The following is a 22011-nucleotide window of genomic DNA, read 5'->3' as shown; positions in this document are numbered from 1 at the left end:
TGCAGAGTGAAGAATGTGTCCTCTGAAACATACATGAAAGGCAGATTTGTCATGGCCAATAGGTCATGGGTTGAATATTCCGGTGTATAACAAACAATGTTCCCTACAGTGGTTCAACCTGTGGTCGACATGAGCTTGCCAGCTGAGCCAAGTTTTGTTTTCTAGTCAAACTGTTCAATTCTTAATATCCCAATGTTGTTTTTTAGTCCCAGACAAGTCTGACAGGCCAAGTGTGTTGCCATGGAAGCCAGTTTTCCTGGATCCTGGTTTTGCCATGCTTAACAGGTCAGGTTGCAGATGGAGGGGCCAAAACCAAAGCACATTCTTGCTTCAAATGCCAAGGCTATTCTGAATCAGCTCCAAAACAGATAAGTAGAACAAATTGCCTCTCATCCAAAGTAATGGTTCATAATTATTTGCTCAGATAGGAAGGATTTGGGTGCAGAAAAAGGCATTGGATGACTGTTTGTGTGGCAAGTGGACCATTGATCTGTCCAGATGCAATCTCACTGGGTAGAAGTGAAAGCAACTATGAAGTCACAGATTTTCTTCTGGCTAGATTTAAATCAAACTTTGAGAAACTTTGTTTGGAGCTTCTAATAAATAAGGATCACCTCAGTGTTCTATATCTATGTTTTATATCTTCTGGACTGTGCAAGGACAGGGTCAACCCATGCCTTCTCATTCTTATGAAAGGGCTCAGGAAGGTATTCTCGGAAGGCCTCACAGAGGCACTGCAAAGAGTACTTTAAAGTTTATGGGCAGCTACACCGATCAACCACAACGTTAAAACCAACACTCTATATATATATGTATATATACATATATATATATATATATATATATATGTATATATATGTATATATAAATCCCTTAGTTGGCAGATGACAGACAGCCTTGGGGCCACTCTATTACAAACAAACAAATCAACGGCTCCAGCAAATAGCGTTCTACTGGGTTTCTCCTCCAGCCAGTCAGTTCCAAGCTGTAACTCAAGCTCCTCTATTCTGTGTGTGAGAGCGAGAAATCAATATGTAATCATATTCACACTTTCTTTGGCAGAAGACACTGGGAGCAGGCATTGAATTGAGATGACCCACTCTGAGCAAAAAGGGCACAGGAGAGGCCAAATACATTCAAATCATTTTCTGTCTTTGTTTCACCTCTTCCACAGTGGCCTGACTCAAAATCTTCCTAGATTGTACACAACAGAGGTGACTCATTTTCAGTCAATTCGATTAATGTCACGGAAGAAGCATTTTGCGCTGAGATAGTTTTTGGTTTCAATGAGTGGATGTAAGTTTCCTAGAGCCCTACCTCCCTCCAATGTTGCTGCTGCATGACATCACCTGTTTGCCATCCACTGTAGAGAAACACTTTTCATTTCACACATGCATCCAAAAAAAAAAAGGTCACTTAATCACAGCCAAAGCCTAATGGGACCTACAGGATAAAGCAAAATTAGACAGAGAACCAGAGTGGGAATGAACCTTAGTTCCAGCAGTAGTATTGCCACACTTGGGCAGCAGGGTACTTGTGCTTGATCTAGGTAACCAATCAGTGATGCATCACCTTGTGTCCGCACAACTCAAAGCTAACTACCAGCATCTTTGGATAAAAGTAACATCGTTCGTTTACAAGCTTCAGAGTTTGAAATCTTGCAGCAGATGAGTTAGGTACTGTAGAAAACAGCTCTAGCAATTCTACAGATCACAGCCATTAAGTATTCATCCCTTATTTCCATCCCTTTTAAATTGCAAGTGCCAGTGAAATGTGTGGAGACAGCAGCTCGCCCAGCTCAATTCAAAACATGCCATCTGTATTGTGGCTAATTGAGGACTTGAGCATGATTATGCACATATATTTCCTTTGTACTCTGCATCGCCTACCTTCAATGATCAGCTTTTTTTTTGTACATATACAGTACATGCCAAACTTTAACTATGGCTGTTTCAGGTTGAGGGAGGAGGCTGTAAAAACCTGATGTTCCCTTTAATTACATTGCTTCGTAGATAATCTCTTTAATATGTGTGCATATCATATACATTGTTGATTGAATCCTTCTGATCCTTGGGGTTTAGAATTCTTTAGATTAACTCAATAAGAACCATTTTAGGTTGGCAGACAAACCTGTTTTGTTAATAATTTTGTCAAGGAATTTTGATTGGAAAGTAATCCTAGTTGCTGGAATGGGTGAGTACTTTTCCTTATCATATATAAGAGTTAATAGATCCATATCAAAAGCACGCATGAACATCTAATGAAACAGTAAATATCATTTTTGAAGACAAGACTGAAATATTTACGCACCAATCAAAGAAGACATTTTCTACTGAAAACTGATTTCCTAAACTGCAAAGTAGTGTGGCTCCCAGTATCAGCAGTGCTGGGAACCCTACTGCAACCACTCAGATTTTTATTATTCGGGGGCCAGGCAGCGTCGCGCGCTGCTGGAACCCTATTATTTTCATTGTCATTCTTCTTCCTCTTCTTTTTCTTCTTCCTCTTATTTTGGGTCGAAGCCCGAAGGGGCTGGGAGCAATGCTGCTTTGTATGCGGTGCTGGGAACCCTATTGCAATCGCTCAGATTAGAAAAAAAATTTAATTGAAAAAAAAAGGTATTTTATTCTTCTGTTGGAAAAAGTGGTACTGCAGCATACACCATTAAAGTTATGTAAATGAAATTGTCAGGGGAGGTGTAGAATTGTGCACACGTCAGACACCAAAAATGACACGAGCATCAGCAGGTAAGTCCGTTTTGGCCAGTATCTCCCACATTGTATTCAAATCCTTACATGGATGCCTTCCCTGAATTTAGCTGAATCTCATGATATAGGCCACATCAGTTTTTCGCAAAATTGAAAAGTATGTGCAACCTATTTTTCCGACCGCCTCCTTGGCTGTGAATCCGATCTGCATCAAACTTTGCACATAGAATCTATGGACTCTCTTGATCAAAGGTTTTGCCATGCCACCATTAAGTTTTGTGCAAAATTTGGTGCATATTGGCCACTAGGTGGTGCTTTTACACAAAGCTGAAAAATATGCAAAACCTACTCTTTTGAAATAGATGTAGTTTGCCATGCCCCACTGAGCCTCATGGGTCAGTTTGATTAACACACAACCTGCAGAATCATAACATTTGCTAGTATTTTTTTTCAAACCATATAAATAAATAAATACATGAATTAATAAGTAAGTAAATAAATAAATATAATGAGTAATCTAAGGCATGGAAAAAACAGCAGTATCAGGTGGATGCACAGAATTTTGCAGGATGGATTTATAACATAAAGGACATTAATTGCAGGATCCACATTTCTATGGGAAGTTTTTGGGCTGCGACTCTCCTATGACTGAAGTTGTTATCAAACCACATAAGTAAATACAGCTATAAATAAATTACATAAATAAATGGAATGAGCAAGGCATGGAACAAGCAGCAGGATCAGATGAATGATCAGGTGAAAGCAGGAGATTTTGCAGGATAGATCTATAATGTAAAGGACACTAAGAGCAGGATAGAAATTTCTATGTCTGTCTTTTTGGACTGCTACACTTCTAAGACTGAAGGCTTGTCTGTTGCGGTTCTGTGCTCCTATGATGAGAGTGGTTCCTCAAGTGTATTACTAGTTAAGACATATGGATGAAAAAGCTCATTAGCTCACTAAATCCTCATTCCAACCTTGGAATGTTTCCCAATGTGTGGCTCTCAACCTGAAATTTGCATTGCACCATCGCCTTGATGGGCTGCCAGGTACGAATTGCATGGGGGGTTTGGACCCCATTAATACCTGCCTGCAGGGTCTAGTTATTACTTATCAGTCTGTGGAAATATTGTGCACCACCAACATTGTGCACCACCTCTGTGTGCATGAACACAGAGAAACATACATTATATTTACTGATAGTATTAACAAGTTACTTGGTATACTTGGAAAGTAATTTTTCCTAGTCGATAATGGTGATAGAGATCAATCAAAGGCCCCTCATTTTGTGTGGTGGTTTTGGTTTGGGTTCAAGATTTAGGATTCAAGATTAACTTTATTCTACCACCGACTGGGAAACTTGTCTTGGGCTCTTCACCCATGATGCAGCCATAAAAAGACAACATTTCATACAGGAAATATACAAATGTCTTAATAAACAACAAAAGAGGTTCTAAAAGCATGTAAACTGCATTTCACATACAGAGAACATACAAAAGTGTTAATAAATAACGTATCAAGGTTCTAAAAGTACCTACACGAACACAGAAAACAAACACATCAATAAAAACAGAGGAAATACCTTTTCTATTAGAAATCCCTCATATAAAAGACCATCCAGTGCCCATCCTGGCCTTATCTGCCAATATTTGAAAATTTTAGTGACAATGGGATAAATGGATTTTTAAATCTATTTTAGTCTGCTACAAGGGACTCTGAACAAGAGGGCAGTAGCTGGTACTCAGCATGTAAAACATCTGATGGGTCAGTTACTATCCTTTTGGCTTGCCTTAGGGTAGCCTGTTTGTAAGCAGACTGCAGGGATGTACTCTTTTTAATATTCAAGACAAGGTGATTGTCCTCACACTAAGGTGGTTGTCCTCACACCTCAATAGTAGTCAGATAGGTCACTATCCTTTTTCAATAAAGCTAAGATGGCAGTATCATCTGAGAATATGATGATGTGATAGTTAGGATTATAACTTCTCCACTCAGTGTATAAGGTAAAACGGACAGGTGAACTGACACAACCCTGGGAGGACTCCTGTGCGCAAGGTTCAGGTTTTGAGATAGTACCATTTCCACTAAGTCGTTGTCCATGATTGGTTAAGAGACAGTGGTACCATTTAATAATGAGAGGGTGGACATTAAGGTCATATACTGTATTGAATGCTGAACCAAAATGTACAAATAAAAGACGTACATATGAGATAGGGTCCTCTAAGTGCTTAAATATAAAATGTATCATAGAAATATAAGGCTACCTTTGGGTACATAGTTGACATTGACTTCTGGGTTAACACGATTTCTCCACAAAAATTTATATAGTCAGTAATAGTATCTGTTGCCTCCTCTAAATCCAGGCTATAAAAGACTCCCCAACTGGTGCTGGAAAGCAGCCTTTTTACCATCCCTGTTCCACACATATACAGTTTTAACTTGTGATTTACTGCTTTTAAGCAAAGACTTATAGGTGTGAGTTAAATGGACAACATTATGGTCAGAGGTGCCCAATGGGGGTTTACCCTTAGCTATGTAGGTGTCTTTGACATTGCCATAGCATTTGTCCAGAACTCTTTTGACTCTGGCATTACAGTCTTCATATTAGTTGAGTCCAGGCAGCGCAGCCTTGAGTTTACAATGGTTAAAATCATGCAAAATAAAACAAGGCACCTCAGAACATTTCAATTGTGAACACAGTCTGCTATAGTGGTAGCTGCTTTTCCATTGTTTCCACTGGGCAGGAAATAAAGATAATAATATTTTATTATTAATAACATAATTAGGGGAGATAAAATGATCTTAGACTTAAACATATCAGCTCAATGTCGGGATTAAAAGAGGGGTCCCTTTTGGTGAAATGAGAGCATCACTCTTGGTTGACATATACACAAGTGCCAACTCCTGTACTCTTGACTGAGTATTGCAGAGAATCATAGAAGGCAGAGGTGGTCTGTCTGCACTTCCCTGAAGTCTCTTTCTCTCTGGAGTATTGCCATTTTACCTCGGTGTCTTAAATTATATTAACCCTACTATTGTTGCCTTAACCACTGAGTCAACACACACAGATGCATGCACACATCGTCTTGCTTTCATTTAAAACTTAAACTAGATATACAGGATGAACATCAACCATTTCTACAGTCCACTCGCTCCAATTCCTTTCTCTTACCAGTCAATATACAGTATTTGCGCGTGTGGGGACCATGCATGCAGTGTGTTGCAGTTGCTCCTGCTCTTTTTCTCCAACTTTTTAGCTTTCTTCTTTTGTCATACTTGTTAAAATTTTTACAAGAGGTTTTTACAATTAACTTACTGTATTCAAACTCTATTCAAACTGCACCCTCCCTAAACATGCAAGTAGAGAGAGTTCTGCTTCTTTTTTTTTCATTGAGGAATTATTTTGTATCGAATGTAGTTTTTGATGATTGCAATGAAGCTGGCTGGAATGGTGATTTGATAAACGGACACCCCTTTAGCTGTCAGGAGGAGTACACAGAGAAGATGCAGAGGAGGAACGAAGAGATGAGGGAAGACGGCTGGGTCCATACTACAGAGACTGATGGAGAAGAGCCTATCTGTCTTCTATCATCATGGGCAACCTGACATTGCTCGTCAATAACATGGACAGAATAGTGGCCCTTGTGAGGAATCGGAGGGACCTCCGTGAATGAGGTGTTATTTGTTTCACAGAGACATGGCTACAGTCTCCACCACCACCCTCCGCTAACCCGGCAACCATGTGTGAACCTGAACCCCAGTGCTTTCTTCATGATTTCTGGGGACTTTAATCACCTGACACAGGATATATTACTTTTAGCACATTTGCATTTGCACATTTTTGTATTGACTTAGTGCATATTTGTTATCTTTACTATCTTATAATTGTCTTTACTTTTTATACTTTTTACTTCCTCTTTTCATAACTGCATGTTGAGCAACTGTAACAAAGCAATTTGCCTGCGGGGATCAATAGTGTTTCTGATTCTGATTCTGATTTCACTTTTCCAATTTCATCCAGCACTCCATCCATCTGGTCTCAGACTTGTGGCTCATGATCAGAAAAAAACACATTTGGGGAAATAAATAGACCCTTCTGTCTCCCTCCATTTCATCATCACCTCAGGAGATAAGAAACTGTTTTCTCATCTTCCAAGGTATGAAAATGAATGATACAGGAGAATATGGAAGATTTGCAGGCAGTGGCCTACAAGATAATTCAGACTACTGGCTCAGTAAACTATATTCAGTTCTTTACCTGAGAAAAAACTTTATGAAAAGTAATATCTTAATAGCACTTTAGCAAACATGCCAAACTGCTTCATTGTATTGTTACTAAACTTTGAGGTTGGTTTGAAGTACTCAAAGTGAGACAGTTGTAGTGCCTGTTTAGCGGTAAGTTTCTGCATTGACATAATTAAGTAGGTAGCTTAAAGCAAACAGAATGGTACCCCATAATGTATAGCACCAAAAAGCTTGCCACGACAAAAATGTCAATGACGTAAAAAGGGCTTTTAAAAAGTGATGGATGATGCATTCTTTATAAAAAGTTTAATGTCAGCAGAGAATATCAAAGAATGACAAGTGGTAGATTGAGAAAGTTGAAAAATGAAATTCCCCTACGACGGGGGAATATGATACCTTCGTTCTTACCTTCCTCCCACCCTTGGGGACTTCCTGTCTTCTTTTCAGTTTTCGGGTTCCTTTCCTCCCGCAGGTCCCCGGCAGCCACTATGCTCCATGTGAACTCTGGGATACCCTCCAGGCGCTTCTCACATGTTCTGCTACTGCCATGGCATCGGTGATCTGGTAAAACAATAGGAATAGAATATTATAGAATATGATATAATAAATATAATAAAAATGTACAAGTATTGATAGAGACACTCTTTAGCAGTAATTGAGGAAAAACGTTTTCAATAAAATGCTTATAATACTGCAATTTATAAATAACACTCAAACTAAAGTTAATCTTGGAGCCCACACTACTAGAATCTTATTAATCCAAATCCATTGGGAAGGAAAACTGATGGCAGCAGCAAAATATTTGTATGAGGACTCAAAAAATACCAGGCAAAGATGATTGGAAATATACAAACCCAGCACAAGCATTTCAGTACACCTTGTTTAGTCTGATTAGCAAGTGAAAGTTTTAATTACTTGTACTGCCAGGGGGAAAGAGGTGTTCAGTTAAATAAACATGATGTTGCTGCTGCACCATTTTTGGTGTTTTTTGATTGAAAGTCCACAGTTTCAACAAATGAGCTGTTGCTGCTGCTCTAACTATGGTCTAAATAGTAGATAAATTTAAAAATTGCTTCATATACGGTTTCAGTCCAGATTTGACTGAAACTTTAGCAGACCAGATAGAAATGTAACAAATGGTTCATGGAGGAAGAACTTTGTCAGTTGGATATTTTGTATTTTTCAACTTTAATGGCCTCGTACTTTTGGTTGAACAGCATTGTGTTACATCAGCCCACAAAGCAAGAAGTAACTGTTGGTGCATAGTGCAAACTTTCTTTGCTGGGAGGAGTGGAGTGGGTTATACACATGCAGTGTTCATTTAAAAACTGCTGCTGTCAAGCATATGGCTAGATGTAATAGTAGTTAAGTTATTACTGCCGTACTACCAAAAAAACCCTCCCCCAAAAATGGTCCAATTCAGTAGAAGCCCAACAGTTGTGATTACTGTAGTAACAATGATAAAGTTTATGGGTGGACAGGAAGTGACTGCGTGTCTGCGTTGGGGTTCTACGTCTGTTTCACCCACACCCCACCTCTATAGGTTTCTAATGGTTAATAATGCCCACAGGACATACAGATGATGTTTTGTATGAGAAAAATGTCCACAAAAAAAATGCAATATCGTACTTAACCTATCAAATGAAAATTAAAATGAGCAATTGTGTTTAGGGAGGCACTTCTAGCATACCAAAGGTGGACAGAATTAACAGGCCGATGTCATCAGATCAATATAGTAGCTTTAATAACAGTTGGGTTTATCGTTCTGATAAGCAGTGCCAGAGTTACAGCAGTTAGGCACAGCTACTGAGAAAACTCACTTATCCAGCATTTGTTGGATAGTCACACTGTGCTGAGTTCTTGGAAACTTTCCCTTATTGTGTCCATAAGAAATGAGAAGCTATTTCATCTAGCCATTTTACAGCAAGAGCACTCACGTCCTCTGTTTGTAAAAGTTATTATTATTCTTTTCTAATCTACTGTGTTTTCAGTATACACCTTGCAGTATGAAATATCTTTTTCCATTAGCAGAGATTTCCATAATCTACTTAAATATTTCAAGCTACAGTATTTAACATATATTATGAGACTTAGAATTGCACAGTTGGAACAAGTTATCAGTGACTTGAGATGTTGGACTAAATACTTAAAAGGAGTTTTGCGTAATTAGGTGGCATCAGGGCAGCATTAGGCTGCACTTAAATTACATGGCTGTCCACTTGAGGCAGCTGCTTTCAGAGAAATCATAGCAGCAGTCACTCCCAAGCACTTAGTGCCAGTAAGGGTAATGGTTTCCATGCTTAAAACTTGTCCTTTGGCAAAAAACATTGATTCCTTTAGCTCATTGCCACTGGGGACCTTGAGGGCTGATGAGATGTGAAGAAAAGGAGAAGTTCAAGATTGTAGTAAAAGCTAATTTCCTTTCATTCAATAAATTTGCATGTAGCCAGAGTCTGCGGTTTGCAGTTTGGTGAGCTGTATGAGACTTTATAGTTGCACTGAGCTAGGATCCGCACAGTTGTTTTGTCTCATCTACAGTACACAAGTGCAAACAAACACTTTCACTTTAAATTCGAGTTTGCATTGATTCATTCACCAGGATTTGACAGATGACCATCAATGACAACTGATATTCATGCAGCTTCATACAACTATTTACTTTGTGTCAATCTATCTTACACTCTGAACTGACATATGGGTCACAGATGCTACCAAAAAATGAGTGTGTTGTTCATATTCTGCAACAAAAATAGTATATTTTGTTCCCAAAAGTTACAATGAAACTGAGCTTGACATCAACTGTGTGAGTGTTAATGCCTGCATATGGGTATGTTTGAGAATATTTTCAAAAACTGATTACATACATTTGCATACTGTACACACTCACGGAAACTAACACAGACATAAGTTTCAGAGCTGTCTCCACACATTTTTCCACCCTCGGATATCATACCAATATTTGTGCATGGAGAAACACACTTGGCACAATGACGAGCTAAGCACTTCTGTGTGCTGCCAAATGGGGATGAGCGATATGATTCAACTGTGAGGAGCAAGATCTAGATCTGTCATCCAATTTCGCCCACCTTCTGCATGTGCAAAGTGACTAAGTGACTTGGCAAATGACCAGGGACATGGCTTTTATGGCCCACTCATTCACAACTTTAATTTTTTTCAAAACCATAATATCCTCTGAAGATGTAATCATAGCCTTTTTGACAGCACTGAGCATGGGTTCATTTACCTTTTGATTCCACCGTTGCACAAGTTAATCAAATCAACTACAAGAGATATTCAGAGATATGGCAGGTACAATAAAAAAATTGCCCCATAATGTTTTGGTAGAGCGCTGTTAATTAGGAGCAGGTCATGGCAAACATTCTCCCAGGGAAAAAGTTTTTCAATATTTGCTTTGTCTCCAAGCACAAATTTATTACTGGAAACACTGTTTGAAAATGAATCGGGTGCTCACCGCAAAACTGCAATATCTCTGAGGGAAGAATTTATGTGCTTGATTTTTTGTTTCTATTTTAGAAAACCTACTTGTGGCATTAGGGAACCTTCTGAAAATAACAATTCATCAATGCTGATGTACTTCAGCTGTTGCATGTATAATAGGGCTATAATAGGATATAATTTACAGTTGGGTTAAAGTAAATTAATCAGGACTTGTGCAGCTTTACTGTGTTTTAACTTCTTGAATAATAGGGGGAAACAGAAGTAGCTTTAGAAAAAGAAATAACTCAGCAGATATATATATATATATATATATATATATATATAGTCTGACACCATTTTCCCATTCAAGTGGATGGGAAAGTGGTATATATACTGTTGTTGTTGATGTTGTTCATTTACATATTTTTGCAAGTTGCAAATATGTGGATACTGATCATATCAATAAATTGTTCACAGACAAATAGTTGTTTTCTGCCATAATATGCAATCTCGCAGTAAAATATCCACTTGTAGTAACTACATCATTATTACACTTTTTTATATTTATGTTTAGGCACTCACAGCACTCGGTTTAGGTTAGGGAAAGATCGTGTTCTGGTTTAATACAGAAAAAGTTTACAGTGACTTCAGACACAGTGTGTTTATTTCTATTTAACTGAAACCATAATCTTTCCCTAACTTTAACCAAAGTGCTTCTGTTGCCTAAGCCTAACCACAGAAAGGACCCTGGATGCAAACTCTCTTCTCTGGTGTGACAGTTTTGCACTTTGTACGCCTGCCATCCGCTCCAATTGCCTTCTGGCGACTCCACTGCTGTTACTAATGTTTCATTTTATTCATTCAAAAAATATGTTGCCTCTGAACATAACCCAGCCTGAGATTATGTTTCATACAGAATGTATTTGCTGTTCAGCTGAAGAGACACGTAACCTCTCGGAGACAGGGATGACATTTTGAACCAAAAAGCATAGACTGCATATTTCTTTGGAGACCCTGCAAAATTTAAATTGTTAAATCTGCAGATATTCAGCTAGCAAGCTCATTGCGTACTCTAAATCAGTCCAGATCTTAACACTTTCTTGAACAAAGTCACGTTTCAAGTTATGATAAAAAAAATGCATTTAACACCACGTTACATTTCTGTAACTACTTAGATACTAAAAACACTTTTTATAGAGTACATGGCAGATAGTTGTGCTCAGTGGCTCTGACAAGTATTTAAAGATATTTGTTACACAAGAATTATTTTCAGAAAAGCCATAATAATAACTTTATGAATTGTGATTAATTCTAGCTGTCATAACAAAAATAAGATATGTAGTCACTTATTTGTGAATATACTAGCATTGCTTGATATCAACATTATGTAATCCAATATTTCAGCTTGTTTGATATGAGGGAATTGTAATGAAAGCTCAATCAAAACAGTCTCGATGTGCAGTCAATGAGATATTATCTGAAAAATGTTCTCCATTCTATACTCCATTAATTATATGTCATCTCATTTGACTATAATTCCATCAGTCCTGCAACAAAATACACTATAAATGCTTCTAGAGAACAATATTGATTATAATCAATTTATTATTGTTTTTAGTGGATCTGTTACTGAAATGCTTTTTCTTAGGCTAGTTCAATGGGCTCCCAGCACAACAGGCTTAGATGATGATTAAAGGCATCTAAATCTATGAATACTAATATCCCAGAGATGGTGGTCATTGGTTGCGGTGACACTCAGGATATGACTGCATGTAGCTGCAAAACGTCATGGGGTTTGCAGATTCAAATCTACACAGAACGTTTAAAGACTATAAATCTGTGAAGCTCAGAATTACTGCTTCCTTCATGTTCATTCTTATTAAAGGAGAGGAGAATTATTGGGTTAAGCCGGAACCAACCCAATGTGACCTGGCCAAAATGAGAAGAAAATTGCTATGCAAAAAGAAAAAGAAAAAACCCATAAAAACAGAACAGTAATGACTCGTGACTTGTCTTTCTGTGTCTGCCTACGTGGACAATGGATTTTTATAATCAGTACTGTTTCTGAAGGCATCTGTGAACAGTGTTATGTGCCGTATGTGCACGTGGAAATTCCGGCAGCTCCTTTTAAATGCAGCTGAGGTCATTACCAGAGCAGACTCCCCTTTGTGAATGGTGGTAGTTTTGTAACATATGTTGGTTACTCAGTATAAACAAAGGCAGTAGATCACTGTAAACAAGGCCTGTAGATAGTGTTTCCCATACAATGAATGCACTCAGGCGCTATAAAGGGAATTAATTCATTGTGAAAACACTGGTAAATCTTAGCCCCATTAGTAATTAAGCAGCGCATTTGAGAGAGAGTTGCTAGTGGTTCTGACTCTGTCAACAACGATGTGTGATTGGTTAATGAGCCTGTCACGACACTACGACCCTGACCTCATTCATGAACAGAGTAGAGGTTAAGTGATGTGTTGTGTTACACAGCTGAAGGTCATTGAGTTGCAAGCCAACTGTGGCCATCTTAATTTTGTATATAAATGAACTAGTCAATTCCCAGTAGTGCACAACTATGTGATTACATGTTTAAAAAAATGAGATGCTGGATTTGCACAGGAGTGCTTTTGACATCAAGTAAATTACATCTAACGATGTATGTCTCTTTGTGGATCGAGAGTAAACACTGTGCTGACAATGAAACCCTTTAACTCAGATGATAAATATGTTTATTTCCTGATTACAATGAGATTATGTCTGGCTGAGTTTATTTAGGTATCCATTTGACTTTTTATGGTCTAGGCATTCTCCTCAAGGGAGCTGGAGCCTTCCTGTCACATAAACACAGATGATTTGATGAGTGGCATGTGATTTTTGACACACACCAGGTGTCAGAATCAGTAAAACTTTATTGATCCCTGCAGGGAAATTGCTTTGTTAAAATTGTGCAACACCCAGTTAGGAAAGAAGAAGTAAATGAGTAAAATAGAAGGGCACTCAGTAGAGTGTATACCTCCACCGAGGCCAATGTCAAACAACATAAACCAGACCTCACAGAAAAAATTCAAATTCATAATAAATGATCCAGATCTGCCTGAAAATTGAATGGGGCTCTTCCCTGGCCCATGCCCCATTCCTCCACCAAGTTCAGTGTGAATTGGTTCAGTACTTTGTGTGTAACCTTACTGACAAATAAACCAACAAACAAACCAACAAACAGACACAAGTGAAAACATAACCTTAGTGGAGGTAAAAAGTAAAAACAAAATAGTAATAGTAATGATAAATACACATTAAGAGCATAGAAAAAATATACAAATGCAAATGTCCCAAAAAGCAATGTACGAGTTAGAATCTCGGGGGGGGGGGGGTGAGAACTCCCTGGGAACGTAGTATGGAAATAGCCCCACTAACGATTCAATGTCTAAGCTGCAGAAACGTTCCATCCTAATTGATTGGAAGCTGTCAACACTACGCTCATGGAAGGCCCTCCAATTCCTCACTAGGTCTGCTAGTACTTCCATCTTATTGTTCAGTGATCCAGTGATGGTGATTGGAAGGAAGATAGGCTCTTCTCCATTAGTCTCTTTTGTCTGGACCCAGCTCTCTTCCTTCATTGCTTCATTCCTCCTCTGCATATTTCTGCTGATTTTCTACAGGGGTGTCTGTTGTTCTGGTCACTATGCCAGCCAACTTCAGTGCAATCAGCTCGTCCCTGGTATAAACAATATGACTGTGGAGTTGCTGCACAATGGTAGTGTAGCTGAATGATAGCATTCAAAAAGGTAGCTGAATGAAAGATGAAATTCCACAGTAAAAAAAACATCTCAGAAATCTCTTTTCTTGCATGTTTGAAGAGGTTGCATCTTAAATAAGTTACTAGTAAAAATTTAAACAAGGATGACAAAAGAAGAAAGCTGGAAAAGTTGAAAAAATAAGAAATGATTAGGAGCAACTACAAAAGTCTGCATTCATGGTTGGCGCATGCACAAAAAAAAAGGTATGAGAGGTGTTGTAAAGAAATCCTCCAGAACATAAAACAAAAAAATCTGATTCTGTTGCTTGTTTTTCTTTACCCAAAATAAGTTGAATTTAATCAGCTATGTTCCCCAAAGAAATAAAATTTGTTCTCTCTTCCCTGGTTTTGAAGTAAAGGATGGGTTTGAAGGTAATCAAATGTTATTTGTTTATTGACAGCAAAAAGAAGAAAGATGTCTATGAGTATTAAGGTAAATGGAGTGGATGGGTCTTTAGCATTTCATCAAAGTCATGTCATCTGCAGAAATTCTCGGATGACTTGGCTATTGTGGGCTGTATCAGTGGAGGATAGGAGGAGGAATATAGGGTGGTGGTGGATAGCTTTGTGGAGTGGTATGAGCTCAACAACCTACAGCTTAACATTACAAAAACTAAAGAGCTGGTCGCGGACTTCAGGAAGCGGAGGGTGCCCCCCCACTCTTGTCACCATCAGGGGGACTGACGTTGAGGTAGTTGAGGATTAAAAATTCCTGGGAGTACAATAAACTAGACTGGTTTAGGAACATAGAAGCTGTGTTCAAAAAGGGCAGAGTCGACTCTTCCTACTGAGGAGACTCAGGTTATTCAACACCTGCAGGACCTTGCTGCAGCAGGCTGAAGGCAGCTGATGTCAACAGACTTAACAAGCTCATTAAGAAGGCTGGTTCTGCTCTGGTAGTTGAACTAGAGACTCTGGTGGATGGGTCTGAGAGGAGGATGCTGCAGAAACTTCTCAGCATCATGAACAACCCCTCTTAACCCCTTCATGCCTCTCTAGAAGGACATCAGAGCACACGCAGCAGGAGACTCATTGCCCCTCGGTGCAGGACTGAATGGTACAATATATCCTTTCTGGTGGAGGCCATCAGACTGTATGACTTTTCCCTTGGCAGGGAGATCACCTAAAAATTTCACTATCTATCTACATTGAGTGCAATTATCTGTAGAGGGGGCATTATCTTCACACCATCTTTTTGGTTCTGCTACTAGACCTGTAGCCATCATTTCATCACTTCAGTATTAAATTGTCACTTTCAAACCGTCACTGGCAACTATGTTGTTCTATCTTGCACTGTCACATCCATGTCTATAAGATGCACTGTGCAACTATTTTTATTTGAACTCGCTCCTTCACTTTATTCTTAGCATCCACTCTTCAAAACTACAAAGACGGAACGCTGGCAGGGGGTCAAGAGAAATTCTTCACAAAGGACCCTTAAAGGCCTTAAAGATATTGAAGGAGGTTCTGACAAAGACAAAATCATTAAAGGCAGTTTGTTTAAAATCACTAAAACAGTTTTGTACGTTTCCCACCATTTCAGTCTATAACGACCCTCAGTCCCTGTAAGCAGCAAATTCAGTCAATTTGGTCATTGAATTTCCAAAACGGACATCTTGGTTTGCAATGCCTTTTTCAAATTGTCCCCACGATCCATCGCATCTAAACAAATGAACTAGAAAAGCATCTGTGACAGAGTGAATTCAGCCGTATAGACAGCAGTTACCTGCTACCTGTGAAACTCCAACACAAGAGCTTATGCCATGTTTTCTTATAAAAGTTTTCCCTCTGTCTTGTTCACATTCACAACTATGCATCTAAGATTCAAGGCAAACTGAGCAGGTGATTTTCCATTAATTTTATTATTTTGTATTTTTTTTTAATCTTTTTATTCCTGATACATTTAAATTAGTTGCCAGACATAATCTCCAGTTTACTCCTGAGTGGGAAATCCAATGTGTGAGACCAATACCATGATATTAATGACACCTTGTAAGTGAAAAATGTAATGACACCCTGTAAGTGAAAAATGGAAGTGAGATACTGAGAATTGGTGTGAAAGATTTGCTCTCCTTTATTGTTTACTAATGCTGTGATAGTAGGGCTTTTTAATGGCCCTTGGAGTTGATGTTAAACTTAGGCTCATGCTTCATCCTGGAATCTGGGATCTCTTTGACAGCCTGTATATGAGTATCGCAAGATATTAAAAATAACTTAAAAGCGAACTTTTTTGTTTATTTGTTTGAACCAGTCACTCATGTACAGAAATGCTCATTGGACCTTGTTTTGAGCCATCCTCCACAACATGAAAAAGCTGTGCAAATGGAACAATGTGCATACTGTGAGGGTTGGAAGGGCTAAATGATGTGACTCTAGGAGGATGCCATATTTAAGCACCTGCACCACTGCTCTATCTTTTATACCCCCCGCCTTTGCAAATGTGTTTTATTCCACTGCTGTGTCTCATTACACAAGAACAGCACTACCAGCTGAGTGAGGCAGATGTTCTATTGTACAGCACGGCAACTCCTCAAGTGGCTAGGATCCATCTGAGTGCCTGTGTTACAGCCGGCAGCCGCAGCTGAACCAGAATAATCCATCTCAATGAGGAGATAAGGTCTGCAGTGAGATGACGTGAAGATGGCGTATGGGAGGGGTTTTACTAAACAGAATATGGCAACAAACTGCCCTCCTGCTATTCCCCAAGGGAGGACAACACTGTAGACGGGAGTAGGAATAGGGCTCGGGTCACAAGGCTCTGAGGTTACTGACATTACTGACTCACAGAAGTCAGCTTACCACCACTGAAATGCCATTAAGGAAGTTAAGTTTGCATACTTGTAGCCCCTGCAGCTAAAGGCTGCTAAGGGAAGCAGGGAGGCAGGAGGGAGGGAGAATATGGGGGCAGCTGGTGGCAAGTGTCCAGTCAGTCTGTTTTGGCTTTTATGGTAGGTAATACATGCCAGCGGACAGCAGATGCTGTAGGGACAGCTGAGATCTATCATTACAGCCTAAAGCCATGTTCGCCATGCCTTGTTGTTGTGACCTGTCCTCTTCCAAACCTTTTTTGTCAGCATACTCTGAAGCTGTCCTATGTAACACAATGCAACACCAACTAATCTTTAAAGGTCCCTTCAAGAAGGCGCAAATAGGCACACACATACTATAATTTACTATACGGGGGGAATGTGAAATAACAAAGAATATAATATATTTCACAAATAAAATGTTTTACATTAGTTCTTGTATGTTCAATCAACATTTTGGCAACCTCTACAACATTTATGGTAATCATGATTTGTGTTTTTTCCCTGAACTTGTTTATTAAACATTTGGAGCGTTTGTAATCATCTGGCTTTTACTACCCAGATGTAATTCTGCCCGCCTCAGCCACATCACACTCGCTTTACTTATCACCATTCAGAACAAACTCATTTTCTGGTTGGCTAACATAGTAGAGATGAGAGGTTAGAGCTCTCATCGAAGGCAATAATAGAAAAATGTAGTCAGCTGTGTGCATGACGGATTGATTCATTCAAAAACCGTAGGGCGAGCTGGTGTCTATCTGACACCAATTACAGTTAGGTCCACTGCAGGCTGTCGCAGCCACAGGCAGCTGAAGCAAGGCCCCGGGGATTCACAGTCAAGGATGTTTTTCATAAACAGTTGGGTGACAGTTTGGTGCCTGCGAGGCTATGAATCATCACTTACAGGATGACCTCCCACCCTCCAAGAGGTTGGAAAGGGCCAAAAAAATCATGCTGGAGCTGTCACCTCCCAGTGATGTGAATGGGCTTTGAGAGTCTGACGTGACATGGATGCACACAAGTGGCTTTAGGCTTACGCAGGCGCTCATTTCCGGGGCTATAATATTGGACAAAGATCACTTTCTCGCAACTTAGACTTCTAATGTCAGTTTTCACTCAGCTATGCCAGCTTCAGCCCCTACTGGACTTTTTTCCTCCACTACAATCTACATGAAGTAGTATATAGTCAGTAATGGTTTTTCACCTTCTATTAACTGATGTTTCAAAATCTTTGCATTAGGTCAGTGTTTACGGGTACAGTACAAAGCCCCTGAAGCTACAGTACATAGATCTACATGTCTGTTCATCCTTCAACATTATATTTACATTTAGAAAGTTGTATGCACCGTTAATTGTTTATTTTGACCTTTGAAGCTGGTGTTGATATGGTGTAGAAACTGACTTGGACTGAAGACTGAAGTCCTGTTCACACCGCTGTCTCTGTCTCTCTCTCTCTCTCTCTCTTCCTCTCTCTCTCTTTCTGCCTCCTCCTCATCAGATTTGACTGGTCCACTGAGAGCCTGCTCTTGCATGCATGATTAAGACTGATTTAAGCTCTTGGAACGTAATGTCAAAATCTAGCTGCGTGATTTCTGTTTGCAAATACGGCTGATTAAAGTCTGAACCCGAGAAAATGATCCCTGTGAATGAGGAGTATGTAGACCACAGAATTTTAAACACCAACTGTACAAAATATGGTAATGGTGATATCAACTTCCAGCCCTTTAGCAAAATCACAATTTTAAAGTTGAAATCTATCTATAAACTGAATGTGTACTGGTAATACAGGAAATTGCAGATCCGATCCAAGACTATTATATTTAGAATTGTTTTAGAAACTGAGCAATAGGAGTCGCAAAATATTTTTTTACTACGTGCAGTAAAGTATTTGTGATTGTATCTGTGACATACTGCATGGCTCCGCCACTGCACATCAGATGAATAATTCTCCGATGCTTGTCAAGGATTTTGTAAGTCAGGATCCATATTAGAAGGCAATAAACTCAGAGTACTGTTTTTTAAAAAACAGTGAATCCATGCTAGTATCCTGTATAGTGAACTCTGCTGCACTGCACACTTTGGCTGTAGTAGTAGAAGACTGATGTTATGTATTTTCTCTCCCGCTCTGTCACTTTATGTTTGGTGTTTAAAGTTGATTAAATATGCAATAGCTCGTTCTTGTGTTTATCAACTTCAGAGGATTGAATGATTGTTTTTTTTAAAATAAAGTTAACACTTGTAAATTGGTTCTTAATGCCTGGATTCTTTGAAAAGATTCAAAGAGAAAAAAGCAATGAAGTTGAATTATTTGGCATTAGTATCTAATAGTTTTGCCTCAATTTTGAATAACTTCTTCAAAAAGAATTTATATTTCAATAAAACTATATTTTGGAGATTCATTATAGTTAAATTAATCACAATCTAGTCCTTTTCAAAGACTTCTGCTTGACTTTGCTGTAACTTTGTTCCTTCCGTTTGTTACCATCACATTTGTTTGTCTTATGATCAGCTTTTGTCATATTTCAAAACAGTATGAACTTTTTTTTTACAACATGACAAAGAAGTACATTGTAACAATATCCTGATCCATTTTTTTTGCTTCAGTCTGAGCCTTAGAACATTGAATCTGTCCAAACAGTGTTATCTTACATTAATTTATCTTTTTTGAGAATATGTTTAAAACTGTTTATCTCTGCATTAAACAAAACCAAAACAAAATCTGTCATACATGTATTGTACTCCATACCTATAACACATTATGTTATTGTCTGCAGTTACCTGCATTCTTCAACAGCTCTATTGTTGTTGTATACTGGAAAATTTAATGATACGTGTGTTGTACAGTATAAAAAAATACTAGCACTACTAATGACTTTAGGGAGCAGCTACAGTACTGTAAATGTAAAAGTAATTAATTCTCTTTATCCCCACACTTACACTGCACTTAATGTGTTTAACTTGAATACTACAATACAGACCAACAACTGATTAATATTCTAGGTAAGAGTTTTCTTTTTATAGGTTTTTGGTTTTATTTTTTGACATAGCTTCTTTCATAGTGTATTTTACACTTGTATTTACAGTTTTACTTTATCCCTGCTGTATTTTATTTCTTCCACCACTTTAACCAGCCAGTTACCCCACACATATTAACAAAGACAGATTCTATATGCGTCGTGGCAGACACCAGATGTGTTTGTAAATCCAGGTTTTCTTTTTCTGGGACTGGGTCATGAACAGGCTGATCAACAGGAACCCAGTTTTGAGACGATCCCATGGCTGATGGTAGAGGACAGGTGAGACGGAGACATTTATGTGTGCTGATCCGGAGCTGATGCCAGGTGTTGTGACCAATTGGAAGACAGGATCTTTGGAGAACAGAGGTGTCTGGGCCTGTCCATCTGTCTGAGTAGCGCTGACAATGTCAAACTCACCTGACATGGGCATGGAGTCGCTGGGAAAGCTCAGGTCATCCTCAGCCACCCAGGAGAAGCTCCAGTACCCTCTAGGAATGCCAGAAGCAGTCCTTCCAGGCAATGGTTCACCTGCAAAAACAGCAAATTCACATCTTACTTTCACAGCATATGTCACAGAGACATAAGGTAAATGAAGGGAAGACCATTTTTAAATGTTAAGCCATTCAATTTAATAATGATTGCTCCTTGCTGTGTTTGTTCGGGCTGACTGGTTTCCACTACTTTGGTATCTAAGCTTAGGTTCCAGTTATTTGGAAGTCCAAATCACTCATAGCTACCCTTATTGCCATGCGTTACCTGTAAATGTTGTTTGATCTGAGGGCCCACACATCACTCATTGCAATACAAAGCCCTTCCTGCTGGAAGCTTTACTATCTAACAGAAGCCACTGAAGAGCTTGGCACGGCTTCAATCTTAATGAAAAGTGACAAAGTCATAGTCCAGCTGTGATTGGAATTCCTGGAATAATATTGAAACACGGTGTGGTATTTCACCTAACTGATTAAAATTTAAGCAAAAAATAAAACTTGAACAATGCACTTGAGTCATAGTTAAAGTAGTCCGAGACACCACATGAATTGTTTATTGGACATCAGTAGACTCCATAATTACCCGAGGACAGGTTTGTCTGATTTTGTTTGACTCTATCCTCACCTTCTAAACTCTGAGAATAATTATCACAAGATCAAACAGAAGTCTGCTAATGTAAAGTAGATGGAGCAACTTTCTCTTAAACTTCTTGTATCCCCACCTCCCCACACAGCCATCACACACACACACACACACACACACACACACACACACACACACACACACACACACACACACACACACACACATGCTATCGCTCTCACTTTATCCTTAGTCCATGGATAATTAGTAAAATGTCACAGACCAATACCACTGCCTAGGAAGGAGACTCCTGCATAAATCCTGCAGTCATTTCAAATGAGCCTTAAAGAGCGACTGACTGTAAATGTTGCCTCTTATGGCAGTGGCATATGCAGCGCTGAACAGAACATGTTTTAGTTTCGGCCAAAGAAACCACACTTACTAGTCAAGGTTTATTCTTCCTCAGCATGACTTCCAGAGACATATACAGCAGACGACCAGATGCTGATCTTTGTGTCTCATTTTTTTAAGGGCCTTCTCCATTAATCCATGTCAGAATTATGTAAAACATGCAAATTAACACTAAGTATTAACATATTACTAATAAGAAATATACTTTCGTAGTGTTACTGTTACTTTATTTTCTACTCTCTGCTAGCAGCTAACTTCCGGATCTCTTATACAGGGCTCTACATTTACATTTAGTTTTTAGGGGCATCGGTGAATGTATATGAACAAAAATTCAGGGGCACAGTTATTTTTTAAAGAAATAAGATCAATGCATTTCTTTTTTAAACATTAATCATACTGTATGTACAAGACGCAGGGGCTTAACTAGGAGATTTCTGAAGAATTTTGAAAGTGCTCATGACCTAACATAGGAATGGGGTGCATTGTGCTTCACAAATGCATCCCTTGTGAAACAGGACAGA

The 22011-nt window shown here is 38.8% G+C and overlaps 1 protein-coding gene across 1 annotated transcript in view; it reads right to left on the bottom strand.

The window, feature by feature from the left end:
• Window positions 1–22011, bottom strand: part of alk (ALK receptor tyrosine kinase) — a 322063-nt gene that overhangs the window by 169348 nt on the left and 130704 nt on the right. The window contains exons 2-3 of the mRNA XM_040136347.1: window positions 20426–20536; window positions 7350–7514 (exon numbers count right to left, since the gene is read on the bottom strand). Of these exons, the coding sequence (XP_039992281.1) occupies window positions 7350–7514; window positions 20426–20536 (276 nt within the window). The remainder of the gene's footprint in view (window positions 1–7349; window positions 7515–20425; window positions 20537–22011) is intronic.

Source organism: Xiphias gladius, chromosome 10 (genome assembly GCF_016859285.1).
Source record: "Xiphias gladius isolate SHS-SW01 ecotype Sanya breed wild chromosome 10, ASM1685928v1, whole genome shotgun sequence".
Lineage (NCBI taxonomy): Eukaryota > Metazoa > Chordata > Actinopteri > Istiophoriformes > Xiphiidae > Xiphias > Xiphias gladius.
The sequence above is the reverse complement of the archived record's forward strand: the minus strand, read 5'-3'. Positions and strand labels throughout refer to the sequence as shown.